Source organism: Notamacropus eugenii, chromosome 1, assembly GCF_028372415.1.
Source record: "Notamacropus eugenii isolate mMacEug1 chromosome 1, mMacEug1.pri_v2, whole genome shotgun sequence".
In the NCBI taxonomy this organism is placed as follows: Eukaryota; Metazoa; Chordata; class Mammalia; order Diprotodontia; family Macropodidae; genus Notamacropus; species Notamacropus eugenii.
Genome location: NC_092872.1, coordinates 501,150,849 through 501,166,086, shown reverse-complemented (window position 1 = coordinate 501,166,086; position 15,238 = coordinate 501,150,849). Strand labels below are relative to the sequence as shown.

General features: G+C 36.0%; 1 protein-coding gene across 1 annotated transcript in view; it reads left to right on the top strand.

Annotated features, from left to right (window-relative positions):
- SS18L1 (SS18L1 subunit of BAF chromatin remodeling complex) overlaps positions 1 to 15,238 on the top strand; it is a 46,535-nt gene that overhangs the window by 22,898 nt on the left and 8,399 nt on the right. The window contains exons 3-9 of the mRNA XM_072633378.1: positions 166 to 250; positions 3,314 to 3,458; positions 5,746 to 5,943; positions 6,607 to 6,771; positions 7,531 to 7,632; positions 9,693 to 9,785; positions 14,727 to 14,846. Of these exons, the coding sequence (XP_072489479.1) occupies positions 166 to 250; positions 3,314 to 3,458; positions 5,746 to 5,943; positions 6,607 to 6,771; positions 7,531 to 7,632; positions 9,693 to 9,785; positions 14,727 to 14,846 (908 nt within the window). The remainder of the gene's footprint in view (positions 1 to 165; positions 251 to 3,313; positions 3,459 to 5,745; positions 5,944 to 6,606; positions 6,772 to 7,530; positions 7,633 to 9,692; positions 9,786 to 14,726; positions 14,847 to 15,238) is intronic.

The following is a 15,238-nucleotide window of genomic DNA, read 5'->3' as shown; positions in this document are numbered from 1 at the left end:
TTTGCTTTATTTACTGGTACTTTAGAGCCACTTAATACTTGTTGTTTAATTGATATTTATATAATATCAATAAGATATCAGTTATATTAAGTCCACACTGATTTACATGAGAGCATTCAATATTGATCTCCAGACCCTCAATAATTTTATTCCTTTATCCCATAGATACCAACAAATACTACACAGAAATTTGGTTTACTTGGCAACCATAGCAGACTCTAACCAGAACATGCAGTCTTTGCTTCCTGCTGTAAGTACTTCTATCCAGTAGAATCCAAGATGCCCAGTCTTTGATTGTTTCCAGTATTTCACTGGATCCCTGGTTTCATGAGTGTGGGCACTCCCTCCAGTGCAGATCACAACTCATTAATACCTTCACATTCTTTGCAATTCTTGTCCTTGTCTCCTCATCTTCAAAGGTCTTACATTGAATCATCTTGGTGTGGAGGTGATCACGGTAGTCCAAAGGGCTGGGGACATATAAAAGTATGTCTTAGACTCTGCTTTCACAGATTCCCATACTCTGGGACAACATTTTGTGTAAGCACTATAACTAGGGGCTTTATTCCTTGAGAATTCAAAGTTTGCTCCCAGAAGACCTCTCCTTATTATATCTTCCACTCTGTGTTGAATAGTATGATTCCATTGTACTGACTTCCTTTGAGAGAATGGAGAGGCAACATGGTCAAAATGAAAACTTGTTGGACTTTGAAGTCAGAAAATCTGTACTAAAATTGTGATAGGAACTGAATTACCATGGCCACATCAGATAACTTCTCTGAGCCTCAGTTCCCTCATCTGTAAAATGGAGATAATAATGCCTGTACTACCTACTTCATTGGGTTGTTATGAAGAAAGTATGTCATAAACTTTAAAGGAGTTTGTAATGTGGCATCGTTATTGCTCCTCCACTGGGAAAATAAACCTGGTTCATCATGTTCTCAAGAAATCCTTCATCTAGAAAGTTAGGAAGTTAGTTATTCCTGTTTATATTTTGCAAATCAAAATAGCTAAAGTTACTTTGATTTTTAAACCCACCTTGGTAATGTCTACATCTGAAGTCCCTTGAGCTCTTGTTTACAGTAACATTTTTTACATTTCATTTTTGCTTTAAACTTCTCTGTATGATTAATGGTAAGTCTGAGGAAGTTAAGGAATAAGAAAGAGAATGAGAGAAATGCTGTAAACCTAGATGGTGAGTGCAAAGGAGTTGCTGCTGGGCTTATTCAAGTCTCCATTGTAAGGATGTTTCTACTACTGCCTAAGACAACTTAGGCCTGTAAAGTTTTTATTGTCTGGTTGGTTGATGCAAGTGACTAATACAGAGGATCATCCCCATGTTATAAAAAGTGCCAGTTTTTCACATCATTCTCAGCTGCAGAAATTGAAATCCAATTATTCTTCTTCAGTATTTAAAATAGTAGGCACAAAAGCCTATTGAGCTCTTTCTAAACTTGTTTATTTGTTCATTAACTCTAGAGCATTTATTACAGCTCTGCTATATACAAGCATGGGCAGCTAGGTGGCCCAGTGACTACAGTGCTGGTCCTGATATCAGGGAACTCATCTTGGTGAGTTCAAATCTGGCCTTAGACACTTACAAGCTGTGTGATCCTGGGTAAGTAGCTTAACCCTGTTTGCCTCAGTTTCCTCATTTATAAAAGGAGCTGGAGAAGGAAATGACAAATCACATCAGTATCTTTGCCAAGAAAACCCCCGTAGGGTCACAAAGAGTCTGACATGACTTGAAAATGACTGAAACAACATGTACAAGCACAGTGCTGGGTCCTAAGGAAGAAAGATAAATAAGATGTGTCATTTGCCAACAAAGAATTTATTAATGATGATGATGAAATATCATTATGATCATATGTATATTTAAAGGATTTGTAATTTCCTTAGTGTGGGTACTCCTTTCCTGATATATCTCACAGCCCCTCTATAACTTAGCAGGTGTTTTTTGAGAGTTGCAAATTTCTAAACCCCTCAATCAACCCAGTGACAAGCATCACCCAAGTTTAGCAAGACTATCCCTTGGACAATAAACATATAGTCATTTATCACTGGGTATATGTTCGAAAACTTTTTCACTGAGGAGTACATACTACAAACTTATACTGCTTTCCTGTAATAACTAAAACCTGAGATTGTCTGTATTCTACAATGGAGGCATGAGACTAGGACTTCGGTGGAGATTTATGATGAATGTAATTGTGTATTAATTACAGATTATTATAACACAATACCTAATGTACATTTAACAGTCAATAGTGCAACAGTCTACAATATTTATTATATTTTCTTTAGCGTAATTGCTAATGTTGCTGAGTCGTTTCAGTCTTGTCCAACTCTTCATGACCCCATCTAGGGTTTTCTTAGCAAAAATACTGTAATGATTTTCCACTCCCTTCTCCAGCTCATTTTACAAATGAGGAAACTGAGACAAACCAGAGTTAAGTGAGTTGTCCAGGGTCACGCAACTAATTGTGGCCTGAGGCTGCAGTTGAACTCATGAAGATGAGTCTTTCTGATTCCAAGACAGTGTTCTATCTACTGCACCACCTGGCTGCCCGGATAGTTGCAATAATGTGTAATTATGTGATAAAAGTTATTAATAATATTGATGATAGTAATGATAATAAAATATGTTCTCATCTTTTTTTTTTTTTTGAGTTCAGAAAGAAACAGCCCTGGGACAAGTCACTGCCCTCCTGCTGCTGCTGTTGTTGTCAATGCTGTTGTTGTTTTTTGTTCTTGGTGCTCATTTGTTCTTAAAAATCTGTTTGCCTCTTCAGCACAAGATTGGCCACCAGGTTATGAATGGGGGCGGGGAGGAGGGCCCACCAACTCATGAAAAATCTCTTCTGATAGTCTGAGATCTTTGTTGGTAAAAGGAGGAGTAACAGCATGGATTAAGTCCTGGATATTTTAAAGTACTGAAATATGGTCACATGTGCAGTGAACATGTATGTGTATACAAAAAACTATGGCTTGAATGCAGCATCTTTTTGTAGATGTTAAAGTATCAAAATGTTGATAAACTTGATACATGGTTTAGAATTTTCTATGTATGATACAGTTTCTACATATTTAAAGTTAAATATTATTTTTATATAATCTCTGACAGATTGGAACTCCAAACTAAACAGATTTTATGCACACACACACATATACACATTTATCTTTGTTTGGAACACAAGAAGTTCATGAGGTTAAAAAATCAAAATGAGCATAGTTACAAGCCTTATTTCTGGCACCATAATGTATGCGTCTTACTAAATAATAAACTTAAACTTCATTTGATTATTTGTAGCCACCAACACAAAACATGAATCTTGGGCCAGGAGGAATGCCTCAGAGTGGATCCAACCAATCTATCCATTCCCAGAGCAATCTCAGTGACGCCATTGGAACAGGCCTCCCACCATCTTCTCTTATGCAGAGTCAGATTAGCAATGGTAAGCATTCAGAAAGCCTTTTGTGCTTTTTTTTTAATAGTTGCTTGGCAACACAATCATTAATGCAAAATGTACTTGGAAGATGGAGGTTTTTTAGACAATGTAACTCACCTTTCAGGCTTATGGGAATTTATCAGTCACTTGCTGAAATAGTCATAAAATGGCTACAGTCAGTTTAGAAACTGCCTTCCAAAAGACTAAATACAGTTTAGAGATCAGAGATATTTATGGGGACGTATAAACAGTTACCTTTTCATAGGCACACATTTATCTGGTATTTAATAGGCAAAGAGTGGGTGGAAAGCTGTTATTTCAGATTGAATAACTTAATTCATCTTGAATTCTCCACCTGCTTCAAGTCATAGATATGTTCCTTTCCAAAATATAGGATGTATATTCTTTTTGTAAAGAACAAAATAATCTTAACTATGATATAGAGAAGCATTTGGTAACAGTTGAAGAAAGTACAATTCATTTCCTTGCAAACAGTGTTAACATTTTCTCATTAATTCAAAACCTTTGTATAGTAATGCTCTTCCTCTCTGATACCTGAGGGCAACATAGAGTCATAGTGAGCTTTAAAACTGGAAGAGACCTTATTTATAAATGATCTCTCTGAATACCTCCTTCCCTTTTACAAATGAGGAAATGTAGGCTCCGTGAGGTGACTTGACCAAGGTCACAGGTAGGAGATCAGGATTGGCACCTAGTTCTTTAGACTCCAGAACATTTGTTATTGTCCTCCTCCTCTTCTTCCTCTTCCTCTTCCTCCCTTCTTCCCCCTCCTTTTCCTTTTCCCTCTTCCTCTCCTTCCTATAATTGTTCTAGAAAATCCCTGGATTAGTTTTTTTAAATTAACTTCACATTGTTTAAATTAAGCATTTATTTTCCTAAAACTACATTAAGCTGTTAACTTCATAAGGAAGAAAATAAGTGAATTGGGAACCTTGATTGTAGGACTAGGGATTTAAAAAACTTATCCATGTTAGACTTAAAAAAAAATTAACTTGGAGTTTTTACATTAAGCCTAATGTAATACCTAAGCAGAACGTCTCCTGGCAGTGTTTCCCTTATCAGCAAGTGAAGTGACCTCCCTTCAAAGCAGGTATTTAAGTACTTGGTTAGGGGAAAATTCCATTAGGAAAATTTTAATAAAAAATGACAGGGGAGGAAGAGAGTTTGTTAAGTTTCATTTGGGCTCAGTGCCTTATCTTTTTTGTGTGCCTTTAGAAACTTCCTTATTTATCTTAGCTCTTTCCCACTTGATCATATGCTCATTTGTTTGGTGGAGTTTGTCTGAATTTGACCTTTGTGTTTAGGATAGTGGGGTGATGATAATAGAACCATGGAAATTCTCTCCTCCACCAGATGAACTCACGAGATTGGTTCATACTAGACCAGTGAAGTACAGAACAGGGAAATGGGCCTTTTAAAAAATTGTCTCTGCAAATTTGTAATTAGAAAAATGTGAAGCCTTCCTCAGAAAACATGTGACTAAAATAAGTGAAAGAATATAGAGGGTGAGAAGTAGATAAGACAAAGAAGGGGTGATGGTCATGAGGGTTGGAAAGGAATTGAGAGATGGAAAATAGTTTAATAAAAACATTCTGGAAAAGAAAATAGATAATTGCACATATGAATGCCTAGCTACTTTACAAATGATTTTTCAAGAGTGACTAGAAATCTAGAAATCTAAGAGTCATTTTGAGAAATAATTCTTGCTTTGGGGTCTGATTGCTGTATGAGTAAATCTCAAAATAAGTTAGAGATTAGAGTATTTATTTAGCACTAATTCCGGTGACTGGAATGCACATCAGGCCTCTCTGAGACATTTAGTTTATTGCCTTTTTAGGGTTCTACTGAGTATGGAGTAGAAGAGCACTAAATAGAGGAAGCCTTGGCTCTGCCACTTTCTCTGTGACCTTGGATAGGTGTTGCAAGGAAAAAAATAGAAGTTTAGTTTTTCATACTGACCATACCTTGTTTACTTCACTGGTCTTCGGGTTCCCAATGAGAAATGAGAAAAATAATATTTAACCCTTCTCAAAAGGTTTTTATAAAGCTTAAATGAAATAATATATGTACCTTGTAACCATAATATGTCATATATGTTTTATGTTGTGATTAGGTTATTTTTTTTTTACTTTAAGCATACATGCTCTTAACACCCAAAGCTATAATTAGATAATGTTTATAAAAAGCACTTCATAAACTGCAAATCACTTGTATAGGTTTGGATTATTGTTATTTATATTACTTTCATCCTTGCCTTTTCTCTTTGAAATAGGTCCTAACCATGTGTCCATGCAGCAATCGGGGCAAAACACAATGCCAACAACTTCTATGAGTATGACAGTCAGCAGCCATGGCACGGGGCCGGGGTATAGCCACACTGTGCCTGCTTCTCAAAATGTGCCAATGCAGGGCCAAGGATCCATAGGGAATTATGTGTCTAGAACCAATATCAACATGCAGTCTAATCCAGGTAACTCATCTCCTTCCCCTTGCTTTACTTTGGACTAAAGGCAGTTCCTTGGTGTCCTAATGTGAATATAGCATGAGATAATGAACATTCTTTTTGTGTGCAGAAGAGAAATTCTATTCTGATAAATGTTTACAAAGTAACATACCATCCTCTTAAGAATTCTTCAGAAAAGTTACAGGAGCAGTCAAAATATCACAGTTTTTAATTTTATGAGATCCAGGCCTCCATATGAAGTAGGGCAAGGAATAAAAAGAATGGGTTTATTTGAAGGATGAATCTTAAAGGCTTCAATGCCTGCACAATGGGAACTAGAATAGTGACATTTCTATATGCAGTATAAGACCCCCTTTGGTAATCCTGCTACAACCATGCTTTCTGTTATTTTCTGAATGTAGGTACGTTTTAATATAGCTGACTGAAAAAGATGGGTGATCTGACCATGTAGTAGGATATTGGTTCAGGTTAGTATGCAGGAAATTTAATCTGGATATTGAGGGGGGAAATTAATAAATTTCGTAGTCTTGTGTGTGGAATAGTAGGAAGAGAGTGAAAGAATTCATTGTAACTAACAGATGTAGTCTTGGTTTTAAGGAATGTGTGTGGTATGGGAGGGAGATAATGGTAACAGCTCATTTAGGAAAGTGTTCTGTGTGTGTTGTGTAGTCTCTATGATGCACCAGCAAGCAGCAACATCCCATTACAATTCTGCACAAGGTGGGAGTCAGCATTACCAAGGACAGTCCTCTATTGCAATGATGAGTCAAAGCAACCAAGGAAGCAGCATGATGGGTCAGCGACCAATGGGTCCATATCGGCCCTCACAGCAAGGTAAAATCTGAAGATGTTGCAAGGAAAAAAACAGAAGTTTGGTTTTTCATACTGACCATACCTTGTCCACCCAGTCCTGCAAAAGCAATACAGATTGTACAAGAAAGAACACAGAGAAAGTCAGGAGGGCTGAGTATTCTAATGATTTATCAATACTTTATTTCTGTATTTCTCCGTATTTAATTTTAGCAAAATAATGATGCTCATGATCCATTTCACAATTCTGTGTAACTAGCAGTTAGAGCGGAGTCCATCTGTACTTCAGTCTAGTGAGATAACTGAAAAGCCTGGAAAATAAATTGAAAGTACAAAATGCCAAGAGGAGAAATGCAGAAAATGCTGGTTATTCAAGTTCATTGTTGAAGTAATGAGAGTTTTTGAGAACTGCATGGCTAAATATTTGGGTGAGTTTTTGGGTATTCCTAGATAAAGTATTTGTTGAGACAAGTGTAAGTTAAGACTTACATGGGCAAGTTGAAGAATATTAGTTATTGCCATCATTTTAGGTTTCACTTTCATGTTTTGCCACATTACTGTGCTGTCTACAAAAATCACCCTTAACTTGTTAGTATATTTTTTTTTTATCAAAACCGTGTTTTCTTTTATATAGAGCAGAATGTTCTTGAAATCCAGTTCTTTTAGATTATGTATTATAATTGCATGTGTATCTATATATGATGTTTGGAAATATAAGACTAGTTGACATTTTCTTGGATTTAGAGTTAATTTAACACATTCTATTTTCTCTGGCTTTTGCAGGTTCTTCTCAGCAGTACATGGGGCAAGAAGAGTATTACAGTGAGCAGTACAGCCACGGTCAAGGCGCGTCTGAGCCAATGAACCAGCAATATTATCCAGATGGTAACTGTCTTGTGGAGTGGGGTGGAGGGCAAGGAGAAACTACTGAACACTTGCTGCAATTTAAACAATATATGAGTGATTTACCACACACTTATAAAATCAGAGAGATTTATAGCATTCAGGCCATTTGGGTTTGTTTAAGACAGATGCTCCTCTAGGTTGTTGTTTTTTGTTTTGTTTTTTCTGATGTAGGACTCTTGTCATGACATCTTATTTCTGACTCACAGGACTGCCCATCTAGCAAACCAGATACGGATCTCCTGTGATCAGGAGTTAGACATTTGGTTATGCAACTGATAGTTTGGATTAGAATGAATCCATCCATTCTGTTGCTTTCTAAGTGACAGAATTTAAATGGAACCCACTGGTGCTGTACGCTTTTAATTTTCTTTTTCATCCAAGGCACTGTATAAAATCTTCGAAATGTATGGTTGGAAGGTGTAAGATGTCAGTTGTTTCACCCATCCCAACTCCAAGCATGGATATATATTCTTGAAAGATGTGTTTAAATCTTGTTGTTAAAGAGCTCCAAGGCAGAAGATTCCAAAACCTCACTCAAGACCTTATGCCAGCATTTAACAAGACTCCACTAATTTTTTTTCAAGTCCTTTTCCTTCCTATTAAATCACTTCTTTGTCTTCTGTACTTCAGACTAAATAATCCAATGTCTTTTATTCTTGGGGCCTTCTTTCCACTCCTAACCATTCTGTTTGCTTCTCTTAACTTGCATGCTCTCCTCATCCTATCCCTCTTAAATTGTCAAGTCCCAGACAGAAGAGGGATGTGGAGAAATATTATTGAGTAAAGTCTCTTTTATAAGTGGTAGACTCAAATCAGTTAACATGAATTTCTTGAAAACCTGCTAAGTGGTAGACACTGTGGTAGGCCCTAGGGATACAAAATCAAAACTCTAACAGTCCATAATCTCAAGGAGCTCATATTTGATGGGAGTGGCAACATGAACATATATCAGTATGTAAAGAGTAAATATAAAATAAATGCACATTAGTTTAGGGAGAGATGATATTAGCATTTGAGGGGATCACAAAAGGCTTCTTGTAGAAGGTTATGCTTGAGGGATACTATGAGGCAGAACATTCCAGAACCCCCTTATAGCAAGACCCATATTTACATTCATTCAGTACACATTTATTGAATGTCTACTATATGTAAGAGAGATACAATGATATGTAGTAATAATAATATATGAGGTTTAAATGTAATTCTTGCATTCTATGAGTTTATAGCCTCACCAGGAAGATAATATGACACATATCCATTTAAGTAAATACAAAGTATTAGATTGATAGCACAAAACAAAGTTCTTTATGGGTTCAAAAGATGAAGATTAGGTAGAGGTTAGGGGGACTCATAGATGCTGCTTTAAGGAGGGAAGCAGTTGATCTGGGCTTTAAAGGGTGGATCCAGATTCCATTCCAGGGATGGGGGATTGAAGGCATTAAGAGAATATTTTAGGGTACTGGAATGGTACAAATAAAGACCAGGGAAAATAAATAAAGTTAGGAAAGTACAAGGTATATTCAGGGTATGATAAATAGATTCAGATATACCACAGGTCAGATCATTTACCCCCAAGCTAGAAAATATACTTACATCTTGCCTAATGTTAAGAAAAAAAGAAAAAAGGAAAGAGAAAAGAAAGGAAAGAAAGAAAGAAAAGAAGGAAGAAGGGAAGGAAAGAAGGAATGCAGAAAGGAAGGAAAATTTGTTTTAAGCAAAGTGGTGTTCCAGGGAACAGTTAGTTCCATGGGAACCATATTACAGTGAGGTTTATTTGTAATATATTTACAATCCTAGCTCTCCTGCTTATTAGCTGTATGACCTGGACAAATTTGCTTAGCCTCTCTCAGCCTCAGTTTCCCCCTCTATAAAATAATAGAGTTGGACTGGAAGTTCTGTGAGGATCTTTATAGTTATAAGTCCTATGACAGATCCTGTGGGTCACTGGCCTCATTCCTCATTCCACATTCCCCAAGACCACATATATCATAAAGGTGTTTCACAGCTTTGAGTTTGTGTATTTGCTCCTTTGATTACAGGACATGGTGATTATGCATATCAGCAGTCATCTTATACCGAACAGAGCTATGACAGGTCATTTGAGGATTCTACTCAGCATTACTATGAAGGAGGTGAGAAAACTAATTGACTATTTTTGGCTGATATATGTTTAAATGTGTAACAGCCATATTCAGTAATCAATCAATGACAGGCACTGTGCTAAGCACAAAGAAAAGTGATATTTAAACTATTTATGCTGGGGAATAAAATTTATGTTAAATAAAATTATTTATAAATTTTCTTTTATCTGCAGTAACTTAAAGTCCAAATTTCATGGCATACTTATTGAAATTCATAGCATGTTAATGTGTCCACACATCTTTTGAGAACCACTGTTCTATATCCCATAGAAGTTAGTAAAGAGTGAGGAATACTTTCCATAATTTAGTAAATTATAATATTGTAGTTTAGGGAAATAACTGTCCAGTAGACAGCTATTACATAGTTTTTTATTGATCTGGACATTTTCTAAAATCTTGGCACATAGACTATTCATTAGGTCATTACACTTATTTTATTTCTAAGGAAAATAACATCAGTTACTTAACTGTTAACCTGAAAGTGAAGGTAAAGAATCTTAGAACAAATAGTAATTTGGCCCATTGCATTGACCAACAAGTTGAAGACAAATAATAAATGTGGAATGAAAAATGCTATCACTTAGATTATGCAAAGAACCAGTTGTGGCATTTGTAATTTAGACTTTTGGTAATATTTCTTTTAAAAGTGCACGTTTCACAAATGTGATACACAAATATAAGATTATTATTGTTGTTATTGTATCTAGGTATTATTTCCATTTTACAGATGACAAACTGAGGTTGAGGGAAATTAAATGACTTACCCAAAGTCACATAATTAGTAATGTTGGATTTGAGGCTGTGTTGTATAGCAGATGGAAAGCTGGCCTCCAAGTTAGGAAGACCCAAGTTTCAAATTCCATCCTCTGATCCATACTGGCTATGTGCTCCTGACGGAGTTACTCTCATTATTCCAGTTAGCTCTGTGACTTTAAGTTGTAGTGAATTGGCTCATCTGCATTCATAGAGGGAGTTCAGCACTGGGAGTTTTCTATACCAAAGAAATCACAAAAAAAGCAAAACAAAACAAAAAAGAAAACATTGAGGAGGGAGAACTAACAGCCTAGTCAAAATAACAGATATACTCTTGGGCAGGTGTGCCTTCAAATACTACAGTGTGAGGTCTCAAATTTAGAGGGGGTCCAGAGTCAGGAACTGATCTGAATGAAGTAAACAATCAAAGGCTTCCAGGAGTTCAAATATTCATTTCTTTCATTCATTTATTCAATAGACACTTAGTAAGCTCCTGCTCTTTCACGTGGGCTATCTTAAGCATCAGGAGAAATTCAAACATAAATAAGGCAAAGTCCTCTCCCTGGGAGTTAAATAATCCAGTGGGCTTAGGTAGGCAATGAAATCATGGAATAAATTTTTTTGCAGTTTTCACATTATTGAAATATACCTGGACATTCTAAAAGGTCAATGTATTTAGAACAAATTTGAAACTTGATTGATTTCCTGTGTGTATCTCAGCATGTCACCAGACAGTAACTGGCTGGCCTCTTTTTTTTTTTTTTTTTTTTTTTTAGTAGAACATTCAGAATAATGCCTGTGGTTGCCAAAGGAGGTTTTAAAATCTTTTGGGTCATAATAATTCACATTAATATAGCATTTAAAGATTTACAAGTCACCATCTTCACAGTGACCTTGAGAAGTAAGTAGTGCGAACATTATCCCTATTTTATAGATGGAGATATTAAAGGGATTGACCCAGAATCTCACTGCTAGTAACTATAAGAACTGTGGTAAGGAACTGGATCCCTCCTAACTCCAAATCCAATGCTTATTTACACTGTACCAAACTGCTTGTTCTCCTTCTGAAACAGTGGCTATTTATTTGCCTTTCAGATTTTCTTACTTTGGCAAGTTTTGATTTGGATAAAAGTTTTTGCTGTTTCTAGTTCATTCTCTAACCATATTCTACCTTTAAAACTACTCTGGTTGTTTTTATACCAGTTCAGCGGAGCAGAAAATTTCTAGAGAACACCATGATTTATCAGGCATAAGTATTTTCACAAGTAACAAGAAATGTTACATTTCCCTGGATCACCACCCTATGTTGCCATATTGCTACAAAAATACTAGGAACAACAAAATGGTCATTGATGAGTTTTCCATTAGAAGCACAGATTTTGCTGGTGTCTAAGAGGTTCTGTCACTGATGACACAGCTGTGGAAAGATACAAAAGTGCATTTTGTGGTGCTTCATTTCTGCTGGCTGTGTGAAATGTTCTTGATCGCTGTTGAACAGGCAGTCAGGGTGACTGTACTTTGGATGCGTATGCTTTGAAACCTCTCACTTTATTTTGTCCATATCAAAGGACTGTCTATTTTTTCCAGCTAAATGAGACCATTTTCTGTTTACTCAGGTAGTATATATAGCTTGCATCAGTGCATAAAGAAAAAAACATGATACTGTAAAACATCAGAGCATACAGCGTAGACAGAAATATCCTCCTTAATATATTTAAGAAAGCTAATTTTGCTTCAGACTCACAAAAAGGTCTAAAATGAAGCAATTTTGAGAATTGTCTTTTTCATTAAACAGTATTGCATCATTTGCCACTCTATTTCTGGAACCAGAGTTGTATTTTTCAGAAAAGATTAACAGAAGTTAGTGACTTCTGAAAAATTCGAAGGAAAATAATTAGAAAGACTTAAATTAGGTTACTCAAGTATCAAATGAGGAACACAACTTTTATTTAAGAGCTTCCAATTGTTTTGTTATTCTATGTAATTGCAAATTGAATTTCCCCTGTAGTTAAGTAGTTCCAATAAAAAAAGATTACTAAATCTTATTGAAACAAATAATTTCACTTTATTTTTTTTCCCCGCAAAGGGCAATGAATAAAATAATGCTATCGGTAAACTGTGAACGAATATGGGAGATGTGGGGGTGAGAGGGACATTCTTTGGACACCAGCTGGTGTGTCCTGGCACTTTTGCCATCATGATTCCATTTCCTTACCTCTGGGACTGTTTTTGATTAGAAAAACTATCCATTTCAGGCCATGCTGTTTATTTGCATTTTCAGTACTATAGATGAGTAAACAATTCCTTAGATTCCATCTGCCCTCACTGTGTGCTTCATAAGAACTGGAATTAATGCAGATTTAGGATTCAACAAATTGCAAATTAAAAGCAATGTGTGCTTTGCATGTTTTTTTTTAAACAAAGCCCTGCTCAAAAGAAAATTATTCAAATAGACAAATAGAGTCTATTTATAAAGATGTTTTGAGAATCACTGAATGGAATTAAACTACCAAACTGAATCTGAAATGGCAGCTCTTTAAACTCATATTAGAAGGACTTTGTTGAAGTACTTTAAAATACAATAATTACTAATATCACTCTTTAACTTTTCTACAATTGCTTGGTAATGCAGTCATTTTATAATAAAAATTCTTTTTCCTGTGTAGCACAAAGACTAGACTCTGACAGTTTTTTCCAAAATGATGCTTTCACAATGAATGCTAGATGGGACTGGCTAGTTTTTAAAACGAATAATTAAAGCTTTGATGACAGGAGAAAGTAAGGGAGAAGAAAAAGAACAACATGGATTTTTACTAGTATCTATAATTGGTAAATTCAGGTCAAATTTCCAATTCCTTTTGTCTCCATTTCAAAATGTCATAAAAATCCCTATTTTAAAACCCCACTATGACTAATATGTACCAATATTTGCAAATTCAGCCTACTTGATCCTACATAAAATGAAAGAATCTCATAAATTCTGGGGTCCTTTTGAATTCTGACACATTGTATGAAATATGATAAAGAATAGTTTCATAAAAATATGATTCATAGGTTTATTGACATTAGACTAGAAGGGATTTCAGGGGCCACCTAATTCAATGCACTCGCTTTAGAGAGGAGGAAAACAGATTCAGGGAGGTTAACTTGCTGGTGGTTACATAGGTAGAAAGTGACTAAAATGAGATTTGAACCCAGGTCCTTTTGACTCTCCAAGAGGAGTGTTTCATTCACAGACCGAAGAGCTTGTGTTAAGCAAATCATTGCACCCAAAGAGCTAGAATTCTGTGCCAGCTTCATTTTGAGCACCTAATTACCATTTCAGAGAGACTATGACCATAGTTACAATTAAATATGAATACGTCAACTTTTGGACTCCTTTTCCTCGGTTGTATCTTCTTAGTGCTGGGCTCTCCCACTCAGTTGTAGTTCAGATGCATAAGTTGCTGGGAGGGCTGGCTTTCTTGCTGGTGAAAAGATTCTCCTGAATGAGTAGATCCATTAGACCAATGCTTCTAAACCCCTGGTCCACAGGCGACTGGTCTGTGCTCTTATTACTAAAGACCTTTAATTTCTTTTTTTTAAAGGTACATTTTATTAATGCCTTTTATCTTTATATCACAGTTATTTCCCACCCTTTTCCAAGGTGAACCCTCCCTTGTGACAAAGAAAAACATTAAGCAAAAACACCTGATACAAAAGCCTTGCCTGACAATAGGTACAGTATGTTATGTGGGTAATCTTCCATCTCTTAGCCAAGAGGGAGGAAATATGTTCTGTTCTATTTTCTCTAGGACCCAAAATGCCCTTAGTTCTTAAAACCTGACTTTACAAATATAAAAAAAAACACTAATTCTACCTTCTCTTTTTTCCCTGTACATTCTATTCCTCCCAAACTGACTTTTCAGTCTCCGCTCCTTTAGCTATTGAAAGGCTAGAGTAGTCTGCAGCAGAAGTGTTTGGACTGGGAAGTAGGCTCTCTCTGAAGCAAATGCTCATGGGCTATTTTTCTTTGAAACAAATTTTCAAATGTATTTGAAACACAAAAGTATAGAAATCAAATCTATTGAAGTAACAGACTCTAAAGATCTCAGAACATTGCAAGAATTGATTAGCAGCTGAAGTTAGAAATAGAAGTTTAGACATCATCTCAAATGAGCTCTGTCTTCTCCATTCTAGGAAATTCCCAGTATAGTCAGCAGCAGGCTGGATATCAGCAGGGAGCTGCCCAACAGCAGACGTATTCACAGCAGCAATACCCAAACCAACAGAGTTACCCAGGACAGCAACAAGGATATGGTGAGAAAAACAGCATTGGCCTGTTTTGTGTGGGTTGGTTCCCTTGATAAAATGTCCATGCAGCACACTGAAACTTCGCTTTTTCCTTTTAGTATTCAAGGTAGCATCCATTTCAGTTCAGTTTTCAGCTAAGAGTATTTGGAGGCATACTTTTATAAGGAGTTGCAGTGCTGAATCCATCCTACTTTGTTTAATGATAATGAAATACATGATATAGCCATATGATGACTTAGCTGCTACTATACACAGTATTTCTGTTGATTACTAGGACGGCTTTTTAAAAGTTGAGATGATAGGTTCCTTGTTAGACTCAACAAAGGAAGAACAAGTTATGAAATATTATCATCAATGTATCATTGGATTATGTTATTAATAACAAAATTGGGTTGGTA